We start from the raw sequence: 26,376 nt of genomic DNA, 5'->3' as shown, positions 1-26,376 counted from the left end.
TCTAGTTTCAATTTCTTATACAAAATCATGGGTACAAATAGCTAGTTCTGTGTATTACTTATGTATAATGTGATCTGTATCTGATTACAGCCATTTGAAAATCAAATGGTAAAGTGTCAGATTAATGATACTAAGGTTCTGAGTTGATCATTTGGTTGATTTATCCCCATCTTCTTGCAGATAATATAACTTAGACTTTGGCTATAAATTGTGAAAACACCAAATAACATCATGGTTTGGCTTCCTTATTAAACTGTAGTTCATCCAATAACTCATTTTGTGAGTTGTTTCAGACTTCAGAGATAGTGGAAGTCATGTTACCCTGAGCAAGAACATATGTTATGAAGTGCTATTGTTTACAAACTAACCCTTCTTTTGATCATTGCTTTAGTATGTTGATTACAGTTATTAAATGGAAATAATTACACTTTTCTAATGCTATTATGTTGTGTGTAATTCCCATTTAAAGTGTCAAGGCAATCTGTAACACAAATTACTTTATACATCTAGGCACAATCTTAGTGCTTATTTCCATTGAACAAACATCAGTGAGCCATTCCATGTGAATGACTGTATGTTTCATGGAGGGTGGAGGAAGTTTTTGAAAGTGTGTAAGGTAGAGTAAGTCAGCAAGGCATGGTCGGGGAGCTATGAGGGGTTGGATCTGACTGGAGCATAGAAACACATACAAGGAAACACTATTCACACTAGCTTTCGAGCTCTTGCTCTCTTTCTAGCCAATATACACACATTCACCCAAACAACACAGACATCTAAATGCACACCCCAGTGGCCATTGTGAGACTGATTAATGATTATCAATTGCCTGGGCTGAAGGAAATGGGGAAGGGAAAGGTTAGGTTAGGAAATGACGCAAGAAGGGAATAGCGGGAAAGAGGCAGCTCTTTCAACAAGTGACTCAACAAGATGGAAGAGTACAGTGTGAAAGAGGGAGGGGGAAAGGAAGGGGGAAGAAGGTGGAGATGAATAGAAAGAGGGAGAGGTAGGGAGAGGGAGAGAGAGAGAGAGAGAGAGAGAGAGAGAGAGAGAGAGAGAGAGAGAGACCACATGGAGGTAACAAGAGTGGTGGGAGAAGGCAGTACGCGATATGAATGGAAAAGGAGTAGTGTGAACTGAAGGAAGAAGGGGAAAGGTAAGGTGAGGCATTGGCAAAGAGTTCAGCAGAGGCTTAGGCCAGGGGGATAGCAAGAGTCTAGGATATGCTGGAGGGACAGTTCCCACTTGTGTAGTTCACAGAAACTTGTGCTAGGAGGCAGTGTCCAAAGGCCCATGTAGTGAAGCAGCTGTTGAAGTAATTTGTGTTGTGGTATGCAGCATGTTTCAGTAACTGGATGATCTAGTTTGTGGTTTGCCAGGTTTGTTACAGGTTGGTGGAGGCCATTCGTGCGAGTAGACAGTTGTTTACTTGTCATGCCCACATAGCATGCTGTGCAATAATTGCAGCATAGCTGATATATAACGTGGTTGCTTTCACATGTGGCCTTCCTTTTATTGTCTAGAAAATGCCTGTGATTGGTCTGTGGTTTTATGGGACAGGTCTTGCACCTGGGCGCGCCACAAGGGAGTGGACAGGAGTGACCCATGGGGTGCAGGATTGTAATAGGGATGGGGAAGGATGTTCTGTAAGTTGAGTGGGTGGCTGAACATTAATTTGGTTGATGTGGGTAAGGTTTTGGGTAGAATGTCCCTCATTGCAGGTCACTGTGAAACATGAACAGACGTCTTTATGGAGCCATCTGTGAACTGGAGATCGACATCAAGGAAGGTGGCTCATTGAGTCAAGAAGGATCAGGTGAAGTGTATTTGGCAGTAGGTGTTGAGGTTATGGAAGGAAAAGCAAAGAATGTCCTAACTGTGAGTGCAGATCATGAAAATGTCATCAATGAACCTTAACCAAACAAGGGGTTTAGGTGTCGACTGGATAGGAAGGATTCCTCCAGGTGTGTATATATAGCTTTCCAAAGTGAAATAATTGTGGTTCGGTGTGTGGTTAGCCAGGAGAATTAGGAAAGAGCTGGTGGGCAGGAGGACATTGAGAAAGATAGTTTTCCATTGCCACAAGGCTGTGGGCATGGGGTATATTGTACAAGGATGTCGTATCCGCAGTAACTGACAAGGAGTGTGGTGGTAATGGCACAGGAATGGCGGAGAGTTTACGTAGGATGAGAGCTTACAGACAGTAATTTGGAGGTGCTGGTTAGCAAAGGGAGATGTTCATTCTGTGGGGGCATTACATCCAGCCACAGTGGGGTGACCAATAGGGAGTGTGGGGTTGGGTTTGTGGAGTTTGGGGAGCAGATAAAAGGTAGAAATATAGGGGAGTTGCTGGTGTGAGGAGGGAGATGGATTGAGGTGTCAGGCTTTGGATTACCCCTAATTCCTAGAGGAGCAGCTGGAGATAACGTTGGACTTCTGGGATGGGATCCTGATAGTAAGCTTTTATGCAGAGGTGTCCAAAAGTTGTCAGAGATCCTGAGCCACATAGTCACTAAGATTCTTGACCACTGTAGTGGAACCTTTGTCTGTGGAAGGAGTGATCATGCATGGAGTGGTGTTAAGGTTACAGATAGCTTTGTGTTTCATACAAGTGGTGTCAAACTCAGTGGGGAGGGATTTAGGAAAAACTGGGTGGAAGAGGAAGAGGGCCACAGTTGGAGGGATGTTGAAACTGTTTTAAATAAGAATCTTTATAGGTGTTTGGGTTGACGGTTGTCAGATGGGGAGGGGAGGGGTTGTCAAAGAAATATTTCCATTGCAGGGAACAAGGAAAGGAGATAAGTTCCTTTACAAGTCCAGCAGCATGGATGAACGTAGGTATGGAGCTACAGGTGAGGATTTAGAAAGAGCAGAGACTTCTGCAGAGGACAGAGTTTTCGCAGAAAGATTGGCAATAGTGTTATCGGATGGGTGTTTCAGGAGTTGTATGTTTCATGGAGAGCGGAGGAAGTTTTTGAAAATGTGTAAGGTAAAGTAAGTCAGCAAAGCATGGTAGGGGAGCTATGAGGGGCTGGATCTGACTGCTACGCTTTTTCTTGGCATATCCACGCAGGCATAAAACAGGAGTAGCTCGGACAGATTCCTCAGATAGTCCGCAGATTGTGGTCGTGCGGTAGCATTCTCGCTCCCCACACACGGGTTCCCGGGTTCGATTCCCGGCGGGGTCAGGGATTTTCTCTGCCTCGTGATGACTGGATGCTGTGTGCTGTCCTTAGGTTAGTTAGGTTTAAGTAGTTCTAAGTTCTAGGGGACTGATGACCGTAGATGTTAAGTCCCATAGTGCTCAGAGCCATTTGAACTTTGATTCCTCAGATAGTGCTGGGAATGCTGTTCCAACCGTTGAAAGGAAAGAGTTTTTATTGCAGTGATGCTTTCAGGAAGCTGTGGTTACAAAATAAAAGGATTTTGTGAATGAAGTAGAGGCTGTCACGTATTGTTTTAGCCAGGTTTGCATGATGATAAAGGTGTGCTACAGGTGAGTGGTTGCCTTTCCCTTATTGTGTGCATTTTTCTATACAGGAACAGTGGCTACTGTTTTGTCGCTGTCAGGGCAGTCTGCTTTGTAACACAAGTTACTTTATATGCCTAACCAAAGACAATATAATGAAAAGAATAGATTGCTAATCATCATATAGTGGAGATGTTGAGTTGCAGACAGAAACAACAAAAAGACTACTAAAAAAGTAAGCTTTCAGCCAAAAGCCCTTCTTCTGAATTAGATAACACACACACACACACACACACACACACACACACACATTCATGCCAAACACAGCTCACACACAAATGATCACTGTGTCTGCCTGCTGAGGATAGACTGTGAGCAACTCAACATCTTCGCCATTTACTGGGTATCAGTCTATTCATAATATTGTCATTATTCCATCCTGGATGTTCCGTTGTTTTGTTTTACCCATAATCTTTGTACTTCATTTTGTTTGGACAAACACCCATGAGGAATATCCATGTTATCAACAGCTATTTTGTTTCTATCAGGACAGTCTGTTGTATAAAACAGATTTCTGTATAGGCCTACCCTCAGTCTTTGTGCTACACCTCTATTGGACAAACATCAGTAAGGAACATCGATGTGAATGATTACTGTCCTGTCATTGGATAAAATTTGTGCCACCTGTCCAGCTCTTTTGACCACTCTAAATACATAACCTTCTGTTCTCAGGCTAGACAGTATTGTATCTTCTGACCACAGACTCTTCAGACAAAAAAATTGTGTTAGTTCTGAACCCAAGAGGATGCTTACAGTTTGCTCAGTAGATGTAACCAGCCTCTGCTTAAATCATTCTTTTCTCTCCAGTAGCAAGAGTTTTATCTCCAACACAGTGTTGTTCACATTTCTGGTTACTGAGGCAGTGAAGGCTCTGACAGTGGAGGGTAACCCAAAATGGCAGATCCAATCAGTTGAGGTACTAGTTCACAGATGAACCTCCATTTAAATTTACAATAATCTCTGTACAGTTATCCTTACATATTTTAATTCCATTTCTGGCAGTGACTGACAACTACATGTCACATAACAACAGAGCTCCTTCAGAGTTTCTAATAGTTCCACATTGTAGAAACTTGCAACAATAAGTTAGCTTGGCTGCCTCTATTGCACATCATTCTCGGAAGAATAACAGTGAATGGGAACTGAATAATTCATAGAACTTTCAGAATGCATGGTATACATATTAAAAAAGTGGCAGCAAATATCAACAGCAAATTGCAGTACAACATTGTTTGCAGTACATTGCATCAAGGGAACAAATGTATATTTGGAGTCATAAATATATTAGTAATTTTTTACTATCCCACAACACGCTTCCGTAGCAAGTTCGTTATTTATGAGTGACTGAAGGGGGCAGCTCTATGGGTATCTATCACAAGTCACTTCAGGGAAGGTTTTCAAGAACAAGCAATGTTTTGAACTGTTTGCGAGCTGACATATAACTTCAAAGTGAAGCCAGGGTTCTAATGAGCCTTAGAATAAGAGAATAATTGTAGACCAAGAGAAAGCCAGAAACACAGTAGGGCTTGATGTAGTGAGAATGTATATGGTGCATAGCTGAAAGTTTCATAGATGGTGATCTGACTATGTGGCTTGGTATGCTGGCCACTTTGTTGTGGATATTAGACCAGAGGCCGTTCCTGTGCTAGAGCAAGACCCATCAACCAAGTGCCTAACTCCTCGAAAACAATGTATGATGGCCACATCAATCTCACCATCTGCCAGAACCTGGAATTATTCCATTTGCCCATTGCTGTCTGGTGAGGATGCCAAGCAGTTTTCACCAGTTCACTTAAGAAAATTTTTCGGGGGCGGGTTCGTTCTCTCTTTTATTCTTTCTTCCTTGGAAGGATGTATTATATTATTGCTTAATTTTCGACTAAAATACTTTTTCAAACACACACACACACACACACACACACACACACACACACACACACACACTCTTTCATTACATCATTAAGACAATTAGGGATCTTGGCTGTCAAGCAAAAGATGATGCGATGTTATCATCACAGTAATTTGCAAACTCTGTAAAATGTTCCACTAAATCATTGATTATATGAGAGAACATCATGAGTATTTCTCAGAAATGTGGTGGTTAACTCATTAATTGTGTAAAGAAAAATACACTTCATTGGACCTGCACAATAGACATTGCACTTGCATCACAGCCAGGAATTGGGACTTCACTTCTACCACTGATGAAGTCTACATAATATTTTCACAGTGAGGAATCTGGACTTACCACTGTCAGCAGTATGTGACGTATCACCAGTTCATATGATGCATAACCTTCTGGGAAATTCTAAATAAATCCTAATTATGTATGAAGTTACAAATATCAAGAAGATGATTTTCCAATCCATGAAAACTGTATATGCGCAGACAGTAGCTGTGGGTGAGGGCCCTTGGAGCAGATGGTTAACCACAGGTTTGTCTGAATCTTAGAACCCAGATGGCTCATTAGTTCCTTTCAGTTTGCCTTATTTTCAGTGATAAACTTATTTGATTGTCACACACCTGAAGGCCCTGAAAGCAAGGTCCCTCAAAGCATTCAGAATTTTAAAATGCATAAGACAAGACAAGTTGATCGATCACTTCCTTTATATATTTATATTTTGTATGGTCCTAGCATGATTATATTTACATGATGAGTGAGTCAAATAGGTCATCATGAAGATAAGTAATGCAGTTCTCTGCAAATGAATTAGGGGTTTTTAGAACCAGCCTCTGTCTAGAGGCCGGTTAGACGCCACTGATGGATCAGGGAGCAACTCCATGGTGAGTCAGGCCTGTAATATGTTTGATATTCCTCATGGACTAGCTCATCCTCCTGTTGTTCCCTGATCACTGGAACATTGTCATAATCATTTGCATTTAGTGAATCTCTCAGTAATTTGTACAAAAGGCTGTCCTTCAAAATTTGATGAGGCCTGCATTTATATTCTATACATGTACATCCACTTACATATTCTAAAAACAAAGATGATGTGACTTACCAAATGAAAGTGCTGGCAGGTCGACAGACACGCAAACAAACACAAACATACACACAAAATTCAAGCTTTCGCAACAAACTGTTGCCTCATCAGGAAAGAGGGAAGGAGAGGGAAAGACGAAAGGATGTGGGTTTTAAGAGAGAGGGTAAGGAGTCATTCCAATCCCGGGAGCGGAAAGACTTACCTTAGGGGGGAAAAAGGACGGGTATACACACACACACACACACACACACACACACACACACACACACACACACATCCCACACTTACATATTGTACTAGATTGCAAATTCAACTGAATGTTTAGGGATTACAACTATGAACAACTTAAATGGGAATGATCACATGGAAAGCGGGAACCAAAGACTGCTTTTTATTGGCAGAAAACTTAGAAGATGCATCAGATCTGCTAAAGAGACTGCCTATACCTTTGTTGCCCATCCTTTTCTGAAGTATTGCTCCAGGGTATGGTATCCTTACCTTTATATTATCATGAAACAGGGAGAGAGTGGCACAGATATGATATGTGCGTTGATGTGGCAGTTGTTAAAACAAAGGCATTTTTCCATATGATGAGATCTTTTCATGAAATTTCGATCACCAGCTTTCTCCTTTGAATGCAAATATATTTTGTTGACACGCACTACATAGGGAGAAATGATCATTGCAATAAAACGAGCAATCAGAGCTCACATGGAAAGATTTAAGTGTTAATTTTTCCCATATGCTGATAGAGAGTTGAATGGTAGAGAAATAATCCGAAAACAGTTTGATACACCCCTCTGTCAAGCTCTTAAGTGTAAATTACTGAGTAGTTATGAATATAATAGAGGGAAACATTCCACGTGGGAAAAATATATCTAAAAACAAAGATGCTGTAACTTACCAAACAAAAGCGTTGGTATGTTGATAGGAGACAATAAAAAGCACACAAACACACACACAAATTTCAAGCTTTCGCAACCCAAGGTTGCTTTATCCTTACCTCTTTCCTGATGAAGCAACCTTGGGTTGCGAAAGCTTGAAATTTGTGTGTGTGTGTGTGTGTGTGTGTGTGTGTGTGTGTGTGTGTGTTTTATTGTCTGCTATCAACATACCAACGCTTTCGTTCGGTAAGTTACAGCATCTTTACTGAGTAGTTATGTAGATGTAGACTCCTAAAGTGTGCTGTAGGATATACTTTAGTTACATCCATGATAGATTCATTTTCTGTGGTGTTACTGTGTTTGTTATAAAGCATGTGAAAGTATATAATACATTGGCTGACTCTCTTTGAACTGCACATTCTGAATTTTGACAGTTTAAACTATCTGTGATGCACAGCGCCCCGGTTTTAGCCTTTGCCAATAGAGTTTGATAGACATTTCTGTGAAGTCCTCCCTCTTACCAGGTGAACCCGTGATGAAATGCACTGTTCTTCTCGGGATCAGTATTACTATTGTGGGTGAATTACATTTCCTTAGGATTCTTGTAAATATCACTCTAGCAATCCTAGAAGTAGTTCTTTTGCTCAGATTGCCCCACAAGGTTGTTGCTTGATATTTTATCATCTGAGGAAATCAGCCAACTAGTTGTAAATATAAAGGTCTATTAACAACCCTTGACCAGGAGTGAAACTACTGTAAAACTGTCTTTTATATGAACACGTAAAAATTATATATTGGCAATGATGACGTGTCAATGTACTTCTGAAGAAGACAATTTTACAATTGTTGAAACTGTGGTCAAGGGTTGTTAGCCTTTATAGTTGCAACTGGTTGACTGATTTTCTCAAATCATTCACATTCTCCATTGTTAAACAGCAGCTATGTTCAAATTTTTTATTTTATCATTGTTACTATTTCCAGTGATTGATTGCCCTTAGTGTAATCATACCATAGTGGGTGTCTTTCCATCTGTTTATGCAAAATATGTTACATTTATGTGTGTCGAGAGTCAAATGACAATCCCTGCACTGAGAGCCAATTCGCAGCAGGTCATCTTCAATTTCCGCTCAGTTTTCTTGTTTGCTATTGTCCTATATACAATAGTATTATTTTAAAACAGGCTCATGGATCTTACAGAATTATCCACCTGATAAAGCACCACTTGCAACACCTTAGTAGTTTAATTTGATCTCTGATTGCAGCAGTCTCTGTGTAGTGTCTAGTTGGTTTTTCAGTTTCTCAGGTTACTAACCACTGTCATGTTTGTTATACAGTTATACTTAGTACTAAATGAATAGGAACTTGTGCTTGTTGAGTGCAGATTGAAGGACAATTGGCAAGTGTCCCGAAACAATTAAAACTAACAACGTTGAATAAAATTGACTACTAATCATTTTTGAATGTGATTTACAGGGTGGGTATAATTAAAGAGCAGCTATGCACAGAGGTCCAGTGTGGGGTGTAATTGTTGTATGGCAACGAAATTGATAGATATTCTGATGCATGAATGCAGAATCTATTTACACTGGGAAAAGAATTGGCTCTTATTTTGGCCACCAAGTGCAAAACTGGCACTGCACAACATTAGTTTCTCACTTGTTTGACCTTTCCTTCCCACATCCTGTTACTAATCCATTACATATGGAAACATTTCTATGCGTATTTCTTCCATTCACGATGCCAGATTTGCACCTGGGGGTTAAAACTTAAACCCTCTCAGCATAAATTGGTTCTTCATTAACGCATCAGAATATTTAACAAGTTTCACTGCCATACAATAATTAAAGTGAACACTGGATCACTGTGAGTAGCTGCCCTTTTATTATAACCACCCAGTATTTAGAACTTGACTTCACTTCAAGTGGTTACATTCAGTTTTGTCTTTACACATTCAACTTGAAACTGAATGTAATTACCTCAAAGTGGATAAGAGCCCCAAAACTGGTCAAGTTTGGAATAAATCACCTTCATGGATAAAATTAAAACAGTTAAAAGCTGTGTTGAATACAGTCAACAGACTCCAGGCTGCTACCCTGAGCTTCAGTGATATTGGGGCACCTGTGGTGATGTCATTGGAATCCCTGTGAGATCCTGATGTTGCTGCACCTTCCAGTGTGCGTGGCTGGCTTATTAGTCATCACCTGAAAGAGGGTAGTGGACATTCCAGTTTACAAATCCCTGGGCAGATGGCAGATGTGGGTATTGGCCACATGTCTGTTCCTTTACATCTTAGCAATGGACATGAGGTTCTATCCATTGAAGATAGCACAACTCAGCCAGCTCAGAATGCATCAGTTGGAATTATGGTCAAAGTACCAAAAATGTCCAGATAAGCATATAGGGTGGATGTACTAGTCATTGACAGTTCCATCATTAGCCGAATAATGGAGCCCCTTGGGAAAGTATCTGTACTTGGTGTATTTTTTGATGGGTCTTGTCTGAGATTTGAAAGAGGTTCTGCCAGCTGTTATTGAATGAACTGGACGTAGCCCATCTCAGCATAAATGATGCCTGTTGCCTGGGTCCAGAGGTCATTCTCATTTATTTAGAGGGCTGGCAGAGTTGGCCAAAACGGCTGTCCTTACTTGGATGGAGAGGTGGAACCATTGCTCACGATTTGCAATGTTGTTTCCAGAATCAATCTTGGTTCTACGGTTTGTACTCAAGTGCTTCAGTAACAGACTCAGACAATTCTGCGACAGTTTTGGATGCAGATTTGTTTACCTCTGCTGTGGACTAGAGAATTGACGGAGCTCCCTCATAGGTCACACATCATTACACCACAAAAAGTAGCTGTTGGAGCAGTAGAATATGTAATATGTGTGGCTGGGAAATGGGAGAGCTTTAAGCTAGAGGATCCCCTCTGAAGGTTTGACGATGAATTGCTTATCATAGTCGGCCACTTTAATCACAGGGGGAAAACGTTTGTCATACCAAAGCAAAAAAGAAAATATGAGTGTGCTACTATATAACTGCAGGAGGAGTGTGCATGATGGAAGTACCCTGATTAGCCTCTCTTCTTGATGGTAATAAAGCCCACTATGTACTAAGAACAGAAAGCTGGCCGAAACTACACTGTGCCAAAGAATTAAAGGGTCACGCCATCATTTCCCCTTTTGCGATGCAGAAGTTTGAAGTTTAGGCTCAAAGGTGCATACAACCTTCTTCCATGATGGTGCAAAAGTGTGACGTCGTGTGTCGTCACTCTAGGCCTTGGTAACACTTCAAACAGCAAGGTATCAATATATGCAAAAAAAAAAAAAAAAAAAAAAAAATCATGTGGGATTTAAGGTGGGTTAATGATGTCATATTCTCACCAAATTTCACACAATTTTGCTCAACACTGCCATGATGTGTCATGTGATGGGAAGTTCCTCATACCAGCCCTTAACCCCATCTCACCCTTTCTCTTGATGCCTCTGCGATGGAAGTCAGAATCACAACACTCAGCATTGAAATTGTGCACTTCTTTATAGGTCGTGGAGGAAAACATTTCACACACACTGCTGTTCAGAAATGCCATGAAAAGACCACAGGTGGTGGCAAAAGGGTGCCAACAAAACAACTCCTTCCTTTGGAGCATTCATTTACATACATTTTGCAGTCAAAAATGACAGTTTCCAGTGCAATGTGCAGCAGAGTGACGTTCTTGACAATCTTTTACCCTGCAGACATTCCACAGAAGATTCAACCCTTCACTAAGGACATTGTGGGGCTGCAACCCCTTTAAAGTAATCTGACTATTTTGGAGTTTAATGTGACCATAGTTTTAGTATACAGTGTGGAACCAGTAGGGACCATTCAAAACCATTGGACAAAATTTGAACTTGATTTGGAGTAGCAAAGGGTATTTATGCTTTATCAGCCTTCTTGTTTTGCGTCCTTCTGTGGCATCATCATGAGGTGGTGTGACATTGACATGTGCATGAATAAAATGGCAGAGGGTCCCCTAAGACCCCCAGTTCAGCAATGCAGCCGGTACCATCGGCAGACTCCCTTCGACACCCTTTAGCTGACTGGCACTACGGTGCTGCTCTAGCTGCTGCTTGCTTGCATGCGGAACCTGAGGAGTGTCAAAGGGGGAGCCTGCACACAGGTGCCTTTGAATCAGTCAGGGTTTGTCACTGTATAAGTACATTTTTTAAGTGCACAACAATGGTGGGTGGTTGTCACCGATCATGTTATCGAACTGTGAGGTCTTAGAGGGACCCTTTGCCATTTTATTTCAGTGTCACGCCTCTCCATGATCACATCACAGCGCTTGCAATAGAGGAGGGCTGAAAAAGCGTAAACAACACTTTACTGCTTTAGATTATTAAAATTTGTCAAATGGTTGTGAATGGTCTCTAGTGGTACCACCCTGTATACCAGAACAAAAACTGTGTTCATGTTGCACTCTACAGTGGATCTGATCACATTCTGGAGGGGTTGCAGCCCGACAATGTCTGTAGAGCTGGGTTTAATTATCTGGTTGATGTCAGCAATGTCAAGGGTTGTGAAGAACGACATTCTCTTGCATATCATACTGCAGACTATCGTTTTTGACTGTGAAATGTGTATAAATTGACACTCCAAGGGGAGGGGTGGTTTCATCGATGTCCTTTACGTGACCTTCTGAGGCCTTTCTTGTGTCACTTCTAAGCACTGGTGTGTGTGTGTGTGTGTGAAATGTTTTCTTTAGCCACTCATAAGTAAACTGCATGATTCGACTCTGGGCACTGCGGTTCTGACAGAGGTGTCAAGAGAAGGCTTTAGTTGTGGTTGGATGGGGATGGGAGGATGATGACCTTCCAATCATGTGACATTTTCACAGTGGCATTTGGCAGAATTGTTGTGAAATTTGGTGCCAATCTGACATCATTAACCCACCTTACACTTGACATGAACTTCAGAGCTTTGGCCTTTTTTTCACATGTGTCAACACCATGCCATATGATGTGCCCCCAAGCCTGATAATTATGTTGGAGGGCTCCACAGTTTTGGACCATTACACTGGAAGATCATAGGCACCTGTTATCCATATTTCATACTCCTATGTCACAACAGGTAATAATGATGGGGTTTCAAAAAAAAATGACCCCTTTATTCTTTTGTGCAGTTTCGATGGAATATATATCATCAATAGTGGTGGCATATTTATTGCTATAAAGGAGTGGGTAGTATCTCACAACGATATTACAAATTCTGAAGCAAAACAAGTCTGGGTGGAAGTAACTATCAAAGGTGAGTAAAACATGATAATCAAATGCTTTTATAGACCACTTGCCTCATGAGCTTTAGTGGCAGGAGAATTCAGAGAAAATTTGGAGAATACCTTCCATAAAGCTCTTGACTAATCTGTGGCAACAGAGGTAGATTTAAAGTTGACAGCTGTAAATTGAAGACTCATGGAAATAAAATAGGTGCCAAGGCAGAGAATCTTGCGTAAATGTTATAAATGGTTTTTACTTTTTATTATTTTTTTTAACTTATCTTGAGCAGTTTGTTCAAGAATCAACACATGAAGGCAACTTTCAAGATGTGCTAACTAGTAAATCTATACATTTTTATTCAGTTAGCATACAGAAAAAAATGTGACTGAAAGTCTGTTTTAATATCAAAAAGAATCTTTCGAAAATCAGCAGTATTAGGAGAAAAAATAGATTGCTACTCACTGTAAAGATGAGCCATTGAGTTGCAGACAGGCACAACAGAAAGACTGTTACGCATTATAACTTTTGGCCAAAGCCTCCTTCAGCAACGGAAACACACACACACACACACACACACACACACACACACACACACACACACACACACACAAAGCAAGTGCACATCGTGCGTAAGTGACCACTATCTCTGGCATGTCTGACTGGAATGTGATTGTCATTTGTATAGCAATCTAGAATGGGACGGGAAAGTGGTGGATGTAGAAGGGGGCGGGGGTGGGGAAGGTGCTCTGTCTGGTGGGGTGCACAGGGAGAAGATAGTGACCTGACAACACTGTCGTGTCAATTTGGGGGGGGGGGGGGGGGGAGAGAAAGGAGACAAGAAAGGAAGGGGGGAGGGGTATGGACGGGCGGCTACATTGGCACATTGGCAGGGGGTGCCCTTCACAAATGCATGCGCCCATCCATTCCCCTTCTCTTCTCCTCTCCTTTTCCACTCCCCCCCTGCCAGATGCCCCCCCCCCCACACACACACACAAACACACCACCTCCTGCACATGGTAGTCTTGTCAGGCTGCTGCCATCTAGCCCCTGCATGCTCCACCAGGCAGCACTATTCTCTAACCTCACCCACACTTGTGCCCTGCTATCTCTTCCCCCTTCCCTGCCCCACTCCAGGGTGTGCATGCTAGCGTGAATGCGTGTGTGTTTCCTCTTTCGAAGAAGGCGTTGGCCAAAAGTTGTAATGTGTAACAGTCTTTCCATTATGCCTGTCTGCAACTCAATGGGTCATCTTTGCAGGGAGTAGCAGTGTATACTTTTCTAATATTGTTGAAATTGGAACCTGGAGTTTCCATTGTTTGGAATCTTAAGTAATGTTTTACAAATTTCTGCTATAGGTGTAGCAGGAAACAGATTAATAGTGTGCATCTGGGTGTTCTGTGGAGATGTTGTTTCCATTTATGCACAATAATAAGATGATCGACTCTTCTTCTTAAGATGCTGTGAGTTTTGCTGTTACATGTTCTCACTGCCTAGACTCCAACCAGACTGTGAACTATTCTTGGTCTCACACCGCTATTTATAGCAGAGTTCTATTCCTGATGCCTACTATGCCCTTTGATACTCTTGTGGGTTTTAGAGCTCGCACTGACATTCTGTGAAATGCATATTTTCTCAGCATCTGCCAACTGTGCTGGATGTGATGGCTGACGAGATTTTGATAAACTGAGTGCTGGTTGCCAAGCATTATTTAGAGTCAAATCACTGTCCTTGTTTATTAGGTTTTCTGTCATCTTTATTTCAACAGACTCCTTAGTTATGCTGTCTCAGAAACGAGGTGTTTGCATCATGATACTAGTCTCATTGTATTTCGTTTCATGATTATATGCATGGCGGGTGTCAGAAAACCTAATAAATAGGAATCGTAGTTTCAGTTTAAATAATGCTTGAGGCCCGGCAGTCTATATATTAAAATCTCGCCAACCACTGCATCCAGCAGAGTTTGAAAACAATGGTAGAAACTGTATTTCGTAGAATATCAGTGTGAGTTCTGAAGAAGAAAAGTGCATCAAAGAGTGTAATGTATGTCAGGAATCAAACTTGGCTATAAATAGCAGCATGAGACAAAGAATAGTTACCAGAGTCATCGGAGTCAGCCAGCGAGTGCATGTAATAGCAAAACATGCAGCACCTGAAAAAGATGGCCGTACCAGTCATCGAATTATTGTACGTAAAATAGAAACAATGGCTTGTCAAAACCCACAGAATCACACTATTAATCAATCGCACTGAGAAAATCTGAAAAAGAAACAAAGTGCAGAACATCAGAGTAGTGTTAACTTTAGGTATTAATCTCTTGGGGTGAGGGCTTGGAGTTTCAATAGGTAACAAGAGTATTGTGTAAATAATAGTAATAGAAAGTCCTTGGTGGAGTATAAATGATTTAAAGATTAAAGATAACAACTCACTGAGTACACACACACACACACACACACACACACACACACACACACACACACACACACACCTGCACTGCAGAATTGTTCTAGCAGACTAAATTGTGCCAACACTGCAGATTGACTGGGATAAGGGGTTTTGTAAAGTGCAGTAAATGAGGGGTGAAAGGAGGCAGGGAGCGGGAGGGAGAGTTGGGGAAGTGTGGCTGATGGGTAAGAGGATCAGGCAGCGGATGTATGGGATAGGAATGTGGAACCTGCGAGCTCATTCCAGCCACTGACCAGCAGCAGCAGGCCTTTAGCTGTGCACATCTGCCTGTGGCTTCTTCCAATCAAAAGCAGCATTTAGTTGATCCAGTGACCTATGATCTACTGTTGCTATATGGGGAACCTTTTTGAAGACCAAGATATCTCCTCTCTGTCAATCGACATAGATTCCACAAACAGCGGTCTAAAACTCACCTTGCTCTTGTTTTCTCTATTTTTAAATTGATAAAACATTAATGGTTTTCTGAGTGGGGTAAGAGAAATTTATAATTGGAATTTCTATTGTGTTTACATGAAATTGAAATGTATTGTTTGTGACTCAACATCACTTTAGCCAGTTAGTGATATATTGACTTTGTGCTATTTGTGCACTAATTAAGCACATAATCAATATGTAACAGAAGATGGTAATTAATTTAATTGAATAGATAAAATATCTACTCACCAAGCAGTGGCAGAACACATACAAAAAAGACAGTTGTAATTATTCTTTTATGTGTGCGTTCTGCTGCTGCTTGGTGAATAGATTTTTTATCTATCCAATTAAATTATTTTGTCAAAAGCTTATTATTTGTGTTGTTATATTAGAATATGGTAATTATTATTTATTAGTCCATTTATTTATCATTTGATTCAAGTAGAACTTTAACCATCATTCTGAAAATGGTTCTAATAGATTTCTGTGCTCAGTGCAATTTTAAGAAGCTCAGAACCTAACTGTAGGAAGTTCACAGTAAATGCACGTAATTGTTTTACAGATAATTTAGTTTGTTCATTAATTATATTTCTGTGTATTAAGAAATATGAATATCCCTAAATCAAAGAACATACGAATCATTATTTGCATTGTTTTACTGTTTCCAGCACACCCAAGGTGATGCATATATGAGCTGATAAATCACTGAACAGTGAGTGAAGTACTTTGAAGGAATTGGACATCCTGGTGACATTGGTTAATGTGGTTAAAATTTCACAAATGCCAAGTGCAGTTTTGTTATTTTACTGCAGTCCATAAACATGAAGCAAGTTCATTGTTATTTTGCTGCAGTCCATAAACATGAAGCAAGTTCATTCATCTGTGATAAGCAATTTGGTAGAGTGCTTCCATGTTGTTGCGGTTTTTCTACATGATTACTGTTATGTGATATCAGTTTTATCCCAGTGACTATACTGAGTATGGAACAAGTGCTTACTGAAAGAAAAAGTTGAATTTATTTTTAATGTACTGATTGTCGGACCATTTTTTTTTACTTTATATTGTCCAATACATATTGTATATGAGAATGTATGTGTATATAAGTAAACCAACTAATTTGTGATTATTTTATCTTTACAACACTGGAAAGGACCACAGGTTTCATGTGGTTTTTGAGGCATTGCTCCCAGTTCCAGGTGAAGTGCAAAGTTCATTAGAATAAAACACATAATTGAAATTGAACATCTGGTAATACTGACAATGAAATGAAACGTATTCAAAGTATGTCATGAGTTCTCACTCACGGAAGTAATTAACAGAAATACATAGAGGAAAACAGAATGTGTGTGGTGAAAGGGATCAAAAGATAACAATGAATAGCAAGAAACTGTTCAAATTTTGCATTAGTTTGTGTTATTCTTTGGGAGAAAAATGTTGTTCACAGATCAACAGCTGTGCTCAGATATCTGTACTAATAAGGTTGGTGTAGGAATGGGTATTGTTGAATGGTATTCAAAACATCATTGAAATTATGAGATTTGTCTTTAAAACCAACCTGTGGAGATAGGTATTTTGAAATGTTTCTGCAAGTCATGTTACTACATGCATATGAACCAGAATTCTAAGAAGTGTGAAATGAGACAAGAATACGTTCTGGAATAGTAGCTCAAACCGATTAAATAATGTACACGGTATAAATTAAAGTGAATGGTATGAAATATTAAATGGAATATACAGATATTAATGTAGGTGCTAGGATGAGGTTACGCAGCGGCTGTAGGAAGAGGGAGAAAAAGAGATTTGTGGCAGGTTGCTCAAACTGAATAGCAGAAACAGTTTTCTGTGCAATATTAGTTCACATGTACATATTTTTGAAGCACAGTTAGTGACTGACAGGACTGAGGTGACCCCAGTGGTGGGAAAAATGTCTGAATTATCATGTTGATGAGAACGTTTTTTAAAAAAATAAAGGAAAGCGGATGTGTGGAACTTGGTTTCTGTTCTGATCATTGTTCATTTTTGTTTTGGCTTTCATAATTTTTTTATTTAATTTGTACAAATCGTCAGCCACGACAAAGTTATTGCCTCCATCATAGTAATACTCTCATAATGACTATGAATGACTATGACGTTACATGTTAAACATTATCATCGAACCTTTTATTTGAAGGCTATTAAAAGAAGCTATTCAGTATTAACATAAAGGACATGATTCAGTAGCAAATCCCATTGTGCTTTGCATCAGACGACATATTACAACAGGATATAAGGTTAAGTCACTTTTTCCCTGTGTAACTTGGCAGAATTTATTGTCATATTTTCAGGATACTGATAAATGGTCAGTGAAATTGAAAGCAAAAGTTTTTTAGAAGTTTTGAAGTTACCTTTCTGACTTAATACAAAAGTTGAATTGTGTTACGTCTATGTAATAACTTCAAGTTGAACAAATATATTTCAAGGAAGACGCAATACAAGAAAGTCACAGATCAAGTAAACAGAGTAAGACGTGTGTACACTTTAACAGTCATATCATAACTGAGTCCAAGTCTACCGGCCGCTTAGGTGGCACTGCTGCTGCATGGCTGGCAGACAGCGCCGCATGTAGAGGGCGTGTGTCACTGCGCGGCGGCACTTTGAAAGATCGGCGAGTCACAACACTTTCCCCCCCCCCCCCCCCTTTTGAACTTTTTGCACAGGTCTTGATGGAGGTGGCCTGTAGATTGCTAACGTCCATAGGCGTTGTTTAACTGGCCGTAAAGTCTCGAGGAGGAGGCTTCCCGTACGGACGGAAGTGTCCCCGATGATAACGGGTCAAGATGACAGGAGACGTGGGGGTCGAATCTGCTGGGCCCCCATGCACCAATCTGCCCATTGTGGCAAGTCCGGTTGTTATAACAGGAGACATGGGTGATGAATCCGCGTCCGTAGGAGAAGGAGGCGAGTAGAGTTGCTCCGACAGATGATGGTCATCTAGTTCCTGCATGGGCACGTCTCCTGGTGGCGTCAGTTCTTGTGCTGGCATCGATATGATGGTGAGAGGACTGCGTTGTGAGTAATGAGAGATTCCAGTATCCCGGGCGTCAGGTAGAGCCAAAGGTGGTATAGTGGCATCCGGAACATGCGTTGGCGGCACACGAGGCCGAAGCTGGTCCGAATGACACACTGCAACACCCACGTCCATCTGGATTTCATACAGGCGTCGGCCACGGTGTCGTAAGATGCGGCCAGGACTCCATTTTGGCCGCCTGCCGTATCCCCGTACCATACAAGGTCGGCGGCGGTGAACCGGTCAAGCAAAGGCACCTGCGGCCGTCACATGGAAGGCTGCAGAAGATGAAGTAGTGTGCGGGGCTGTCGGCCATGTAAGAGCTCAGCCGGGCTATGGTCGCCCATGGGGGTGAAAGGTAAGCAGTCAGAAATTGGAGAAGCGCATCATCAGCAGCAGAAGAAGTCAGGAGTTTCCTCATCTGAGCCTTAAATGTGCGACCCATCATTCAGCCTCACCGATTGACTGTGGGTGGAACGGAGGGGCCGTGACACGCATGACGCTGTGACGGGCACAAAAATCCGCAAAATCGGAAGAGGCAAATTGCGGACCATTATCAGTAACAAGAATAGAGGGAAGGCCTTCCAAAGAGAAAATGCGAGCTAGAGCATTGGTGGTTGCCGCGGTGGTAGGCAGCGTGCAACGGACAATGAAAGGAAAGTTAGAATAGGTGTCAATAATGAGAAGCCAATAAGTACCTAAAAAAGATCCCGTGAAGTCAGCATGAATACGCTCCCAGGGCATCTCAGGCGAAGGCCACGGTGATGAAGATGACTTCAGGGCGGCGCCTGTGACGCACAAGGGCCGCAGGCAGCGACCATTTGTGCGATTTCAGAGTCGATGCCGGGCCAGTACACATGGCGGCGCGCCAGAGATTTTGTGCGAGAGACACCCCAGTGCCCTTGGTGAAGGAGGCGCAAGACCAAAGCACGCAAAGACGCAGGTACCACAACACGTGGCGAAGCATTGTCAGTGGAAATGAGGATAACACCATCCCTAGCTGTGAGGCAGTAACGCAAAGCGTAGTAGTTCCACAACGGATGGGAAGTCTTAGTGGATGGACGATCTGGCCAACCCTTCTGAATACAGCGTAAAACCCGGGAGAGTGTAGGGTCAGAACCCGTAGCAGCCGCCAGCCGGTCCCCGGTGATGGAGGACCCGTCCAAAACCCGCTGCTCGGCAACATCCAGGTGGAAACACGAAAGTTCGTCCCTATCGAATGCCAGATCAGGACCCATGGGAAGGCAAGACAGTGCATCAGCATTCACATGTTGAGCCATTGGCCGGAAATGAATCTCATAATTGAAACGAGACAAGTAAAGAGCCTAACGCTGGAGGTGCTGTGCAGCCTTGTCGGGAAGTGACGTTGATGGATGAAACAAGGAAACAAGTGGTTTGTGATCCGTAACAAGATGAAACTTGGATCCATAGAGAAAAACACCAAACTTATGAAGAGCATAAATAATAGCCAAAGCTTCATTTTCAATTTGAGAATACTTTTGTTAGACATCCATGAGCGTTTTGTAGGCATAAGCAATGGGTTGTTCAGAACCGTCAGAAAAACGGTACGCAAGGACTGCACCGACCCCGTATTGAGAGGCGTCCGTGGCAAGAACAAGATGTTGGCCAGGTCGATAAGTAGCCAGGCACGGGGCCTGTTTCAGCATAGTCTTCAATTTCTGGAAAGCCGCATCGCATGACGCGGAGCAGTGAAAAGGCACGTTTTTATGCAACAGGCGATGCAGCGGCTGAGCCACCGAAGCAGCAGACGGTAAAAACTTGTGATAGTATGCTATTTTCCCCAAGAAGGCCTGCAGTTCCTTAACAAATGTAGGGCGAGGAAGGGCATTGATCGCAGCGACAGTTTGCTGAAGCGGACGAATACCATCCCGAGAGGGTTGAAACCCCAAGCACGTGATAGATGCGTGATAAAATTTTGATTTCTGAAGATTACACTTAAGACCGGCAGTCTGTAAGACATGAGAAAGTGTACGGAGATTTTGAAGATGTTCGTCAGTAGTGGAGCCAGTGGCAACAATGTCATCCTGGTAATTTATACACCCAGGGACAGTGAGCAATAATTGTTCCAAGAATTGCTGGAAGAGAGCAGGGGCACTGGCAACCCCGAATGGCAATTGTTGGTATTGATAGAGGCCGAAAGCCGTGTTAAGGACCAGAAACTGCCGGGAGGCAGTGTCGAGAGGAAGTTGATGATAAGCCTTTGACAGGTCAAGTTTAGAAAAATACTGGCCTCCAACAAGTTTAGTGAACAATTCTTCAGGTCGAGGCATAGGGTAAGTGCCGATAAGCCATTGAGCATTTACAGTGGCTTTGAAATCGCCACAGAGATGAATATCACCATTTGGCTTAGCAACGACAACGACAGGAGAGGACCACTCACTGGAATTGACAGGAAGCAAGACCCCTGAAGCAGTGAGACAATCCAGCTCCTGTTTGACCTGATCACGAAGGGCCACAGGAATGAGCTGAGCCCAAAAAAAACTTAGGCCGAGCAGTGGGTTTGAGCATGATATGAGCTTCAAAGTTGTTTGCACAGCCTAACCCAGTAGAAAAAAGGGACGAAAATGTCGTCGACAAGGAATCCAATTGAGCATAAGGAATAGCATCAGAGACGTCGGCCGGCGGAGAAACGCCACACGCTTTGTCAACATCGCACAGAGGTTGTATTTCCCCGACGTCGCCCCGTGCCTCTATTTGCGCTCCAGTGGCGCAAGAAATTTCAAAAGACTGAGTGGTGGATAGGACTTCATCTAGAGTAGGATTTGCCAACTGAAGGGCACGTTGCCTAACTTCTTTGTCGGGTGCCGATCGGATAATAGCATTCCGTACCATGGAATCGGCGTAGGATTCTTTGTGAACTTCAGTAACAAATTGACACTTTCTACTGAGGCCATGAAGTTCAGCAGCCCAAGCGTGATAGTATTGATTCGGTTGTATTTGACAACGATAAAAGGCAACACGAGAGGCTACCACATGCGTTTGCTTTTGAAAATAGACGGACAGAAGTGAGCACATTTCAGCAAAGGACAAAGACGCAGGATCTTTCAAAGGAGCCAATTGCGACAACAACCGATACATTTGAGGTGAAATGCATGAAAGGAACGCGCGTGCGCATTTGTTTATATTTTCACATCTCCTCCTAAATCACTTGACCGATTTCAACCAAACTTGGCACACACATCCCTTACTGTCTGGCAACAATTTCTTTGGGAGTAAGAACTACCTATCCATCATAGTTCAGGGGGCATGACATCATTAACAATGAGATGTGTGAAAAACTGCCACATCAGTCATGACTTTTAAATTTATTACTTTGTACTACGATCTCCATTCACAATAAATTTTGCAGACAGTATCCACAGGTGTCACTAAATGCTATTACAAAATTACAACATGGTACCATGTGTAGTTCAGGAGATATGACATCATAAACACTGAGATGCACGAAAAACTGCTCTATTGTCCATGACATTCAAATTTATTACTTCTTTGCTACTAATTCTTCTTGCAACTTATTTTGCAGATATTATCCACATATGCTGTTGCATGTACCTACACTACTATATCATTGTACGAGACATAGTTTAGGAGATATGAAGACATAGATATACAGATGTGTGAGAAAATTCTGCATCATGCATAATGTTTTAATACATTTATTTTGTACTACTAAGACACTATTACAGTCAAGTCAACTTAAGGTAATCCATGACACATGGCAGTGCTTTTGAAAGCTTTCAACTATGAAGCACAAACGACTGTAGGGAAAAACAGTCACTGTCTGTAGAGCTATGAAGAGACATTTCCATAGACCTGTAGAACTATGAAGAGGCATTGCCATAGAGACACTCATGAAATTGCGCTATAGGCACACAAAGCAGCTGTGCTGAGCGTACAGAAACTGTCCATGATATTATACTACACAGTTCATTATTTTGTTTTTGTTTCTAATAGAAAACTGGCAAAATGTATACCCAGGCAATGCTGGGTTTGTCAGCTAGTATTTTATGTTGGAATACTTACATATAAATACTACGTATCCAGCAGATCTGTATGTAAACTGTCATGCCCTATGCAGTGATTTATGCATCTCCATAACTTCCTTGACATCTTGTGGAGCATTCAGGAATTATGTTTCAGAAGGCTTCATCAACTGGCGTAGTTCTTCATTAGCATTGTAACAACATTAAGCCAAATGGAGCTTGATTATTCCTCATAATAGGTTGTGTGGTGTGGTAAGGTCTGAGCTTTTTAGTGGCCATTTCAATGGGGTGGGAGATGTTGCTAAAGCCTGCCGTTCCCAGCAACCTCAAAATCATTAATCAAGGAACTCTTGCACCTTAATATCAAAGTGGCCTGGAGCTCCATCCTGCTGTAGTGACATAGGATCCATGATTTCCCTGTCTTTAAGCTGAGGTGTTAACCACAGTTATACCTGTTCCTATCAAAATTTCCATTCGTCTACCCTTCACAAAATGTGGTAGGTACTTGTATCTTTATGACATGCCAACCCACATCATAACATGAGATGGGTTCATTTCTAATTCTTGCATATAACAGAAATTTTCCTTAGACTAGAAAACAGCATTCCGACTGTGTGAACTTTGATATATCACCATTCCTTATCAGATTCAAAAGCAGGGACACCAATAAAACAGCTATTTATTTCTACAGTTGTGCAATGACGTGAGGCTTATGATGACTTCTTGAACACCACTACAGAATATGATCCATGAGTTATACGGCACTTTGTGATGTTGTTATCCTTTTCATCCATTCCTCATGGACTTTGATTAACACTTGTACCAAAATGTGAGTACAAGCATAAAAAATCTGCTCACTGAGGAGTGCAAGGTTTCCGATCTTCACCATATACACAATTGTCTTCATATGTCTCAGAGATAGAAATCTAATCCCGGGGAATGTGGCGACAACTCCACTGGACCTATCTATCTCCGGTGAAACTATATACCCAATATGCCCAGACAGCAGGCTCATAATGAAATGGGGCACCGTCTTGCTGAAGGGAAGTTGGAAGTGTCCCGTCTTCAGACAGAGGTGGTGGCAGCACATGTTGTTCTAACATCTGTGGATAGTAGGTTGCTAATAGTGAACCTAAATGAAGAAAGGCTCAGCAGTTCGAGAAACCAACCTTCCACACCAAATCATCACTTCCGTAGGAGCCAGCCAGTGAGGGTTAACAGCTGATAAGTATCTGTGATTATGTTTTTTACCTCCGTGGCCAAATAGAAATTAGTTTCATTCTGAGAATTGATGATAGTGGCAGCAGAACCAGTATCCACCTGCATGCGAACATCTCGACCAAGTATTTGGACAGTGAGGAATAACTTCCCTGAAAGGGAAGAAGTGCAATTGACAGACAACACAGAATCAGAATCAGCGTCACGTTCATGAACATCATATATGTGGTCGGATTTGCAAACGGATGACACATGACCCTTTTTTTTTGCATTTGTGACACACGGCCCAACGTTGTGGACAATCTTCTCCTGAATGTTTCGTAAAACACCGCGGGCATGAAGGAAGTTGCCGTGGGTTTTGCTACAGTTTCTTAGAGGTTTGTTTACGGTTAGGCCGAGGCTGCGCTGGGGAGCATACTGCGGCCATGTCTGCTGGCAGGGGCACGCCACACACTTCGTAAACATCGCACAGAGGTTTTATTTCCCCGACATCGCCCCATGCCTCTATTTGCGCTCCAGCAGCGCGAGAAATTTCAAAAGACTGAGCAATGGATAGGACTTCATCTAGAGTAGGATTTGCCAACTGAAGGGCACGCTGCCTAACTTCTTTGTCGGGCGCCGATCGGATAATAGCATCCCGTACCTTGGAATCGGCGTAGGATTCTTTGTGAACTTCAGTAACAAATTGACACTTTCTACTGAGGCCGTGAAGTTCAGCAGCCCAAGCGTGATAGTATTGATTTGGTTGTTTTTGACAACGATAAAAGGCAACACGAGAGGCTACTACATGCGTTTGCTTTTGAAAATAGACGGACAGAAGTGAGCACATTTCAGCAAAGGACAAAGACGCAGGATCTTTCAAAGGAGCCAATTGCGACAACAACCAACATATTTGAGGTGAAATCCATGAAAGGAACAGAGACTTACATGTTTATTTGTCCACGACATGAAATGCCAAGAAGAGCTGTCGAAGACGTTTTTCGTAATCAGATCAGCCTTCCGCCATCTCATCGTAAGGAGGAAAAGTAGGTAGAGACGACAACGAGAGACGCCCCGCATTTGACGCCGCGTCAAAATCACGAATCGCATTTGTGAGAAGTGTTTGCTGTTCTATGAGACCTTGCAATAGTTGCTCTAAAGTAGCCATGAAAACATCAATGATGGAAAAGAAAAATCTCATCATCATCGACAGTTGTCATAACTTCAAGTTGAACAAATATATTTCAAGGAATATGCAATACATGAAAGTCACATATCAAGTAAACAGAGTAAGACGTGTGTACACTTTAACAGTCAAATCATAACTGAGTCTAAGTCTAGCGGCCGCTGGCTGGTTGGCCACTTAGGTGGCGCTGCTGCTGCATGGCTGGCAGACAGCACCACATCTAGAGGACGCGCATAACTGCGCGGCGGCACTTTGAAAGATCGGCGAGTCACAACAAAAAGGAACAATGAGGTATGTAATTACAGTACTAGATGGAAAAATGACATTCATTACTCCACATTAAGATTGTCTTTACTGAAAAAAAAAAAAGGATTGCACAGTGCTGCATTAAAAATCTTTGATCACTTACACAGTGGTGTAAAAAGTCTGACAGACAGAAAAGTAAAATTTGAATTTAATAGTCCTGTTTCATCATAAGTCCACATAGAATAGTACTGGCAGTAGTTAAACTAATTGCATAGCAATCATTGTTGAATAGAGAGAAAGTATGCAAGTTACTGAACAGAGTGCACAATCCATATTTAGAAAGGTTAGTATTTTTAAAACATTTGATTTGTACTGATTGTTTATGGACAGTGAGCTTCAGGCACTGGTCAGGTACAGATGTCAGGTGGTTCCTTTTCATTATATTGTTACAATACCATGTGGTCCAGTCAGTAACATTGCGAGCCAACCACTTCTTTATGCATATGAATGCATAATTACTAACAAATGACCAACTTTTTATGAGAGAAGCTTTTTCAAGAGGTCTGAAGGATTCTTCCTTATTCTCATCTTTTGCATATCTCCAGAACTTTGTACTCCAGCAGTCATAAGATGGACAGTATCATTCTGAAGTAACTGCTATTAAATTCTCTCTGTCCTTTCTCCTGTCAGTCCCACCCCCACCCCCTAAAAGACAACTTCCTACACATTACTATAATGCTCCCCTCCTTTGATTAATTTACTGTTTCTACAAATTAGCAGCTACCAGCCATTCCTTGCCAAGCCTTCAGTATCCTTCAATTTATGTATTCATATGATCATGAGTAGATGTAACACACACTGATCATCCCCACTGCATCCAGGAGGACCAGATGTTCCCTGCAGACTGGGTGGATATGTTGCATACCATCAGCTGTGCTACTGATTGGTCCCCTGCAGATTGGGTGAGTATATTGCACATCGTCTGTGCCAGTGAATACATTTGCTTGGTCGGCTGCACACTCTGTAATCGTGGACAGCTCTGTGACATTGTGCCCATAGGTTAATATAAGAGAGCCTTGCCAGCCAGTTTTACGACAGTGTGTACCCTCACTAGAGCCTTACTTGAATGTGCGCTGTGCCCAAGCAATACATTCAATAGCAGGTTGTCCAGCAC

The 26,376-nt window shown here is 41.8% G+C and overlaps 1 protein-coding gene across 2 annotated transcripts in view; it reads left to right on the top strand.

Annotated features, from left to right (window-relative positions):
* LOC124789302 (protein lava lamp-like) overlaps positions 1 to 16,611 on the top strand; it is a 153,976-nt gene extending 137,365 nt beyond the window's left edge. For both annotated transcript variants that reach the window (XM_047256613.1, XM_047256612.1), the window contains exon 13: positions 16,192 to 16,611. In XM_047256613.1, the coding sequence (XP_047112569.1) occupies positions 16,192 to 16,216 (25 nt within the window). In that variant the 3' untranslated portion in view covers positions 16,217 to 16,611. The remainder of the gene's footprint in view (positions 1 to 16,191) is intronic.
* Positions 16,612 to 26,376: the final 9,765 nt, after the last annotated feature.

This window comes from Schistocerca piceifrons, chromosome 3, assembly GCF_021461385.2.
Source record: "Schistocerca piceifrons isolate TAMUIC-IGC-003096 chromosome 3, iqSchPice1.1, whole genome shotgun sequence".
NCBI lineage: Eukaryota > Metazoa > Arthropoda > Insecta > Orthoptera > Acrididae > Schistocerca > Schistocerca piceifrons.
The sequence above is the reverse complement of the archived record's forward strand: the minus strand, read 5'-3'. Positions and strand labels throughout refer to the sequence as shown.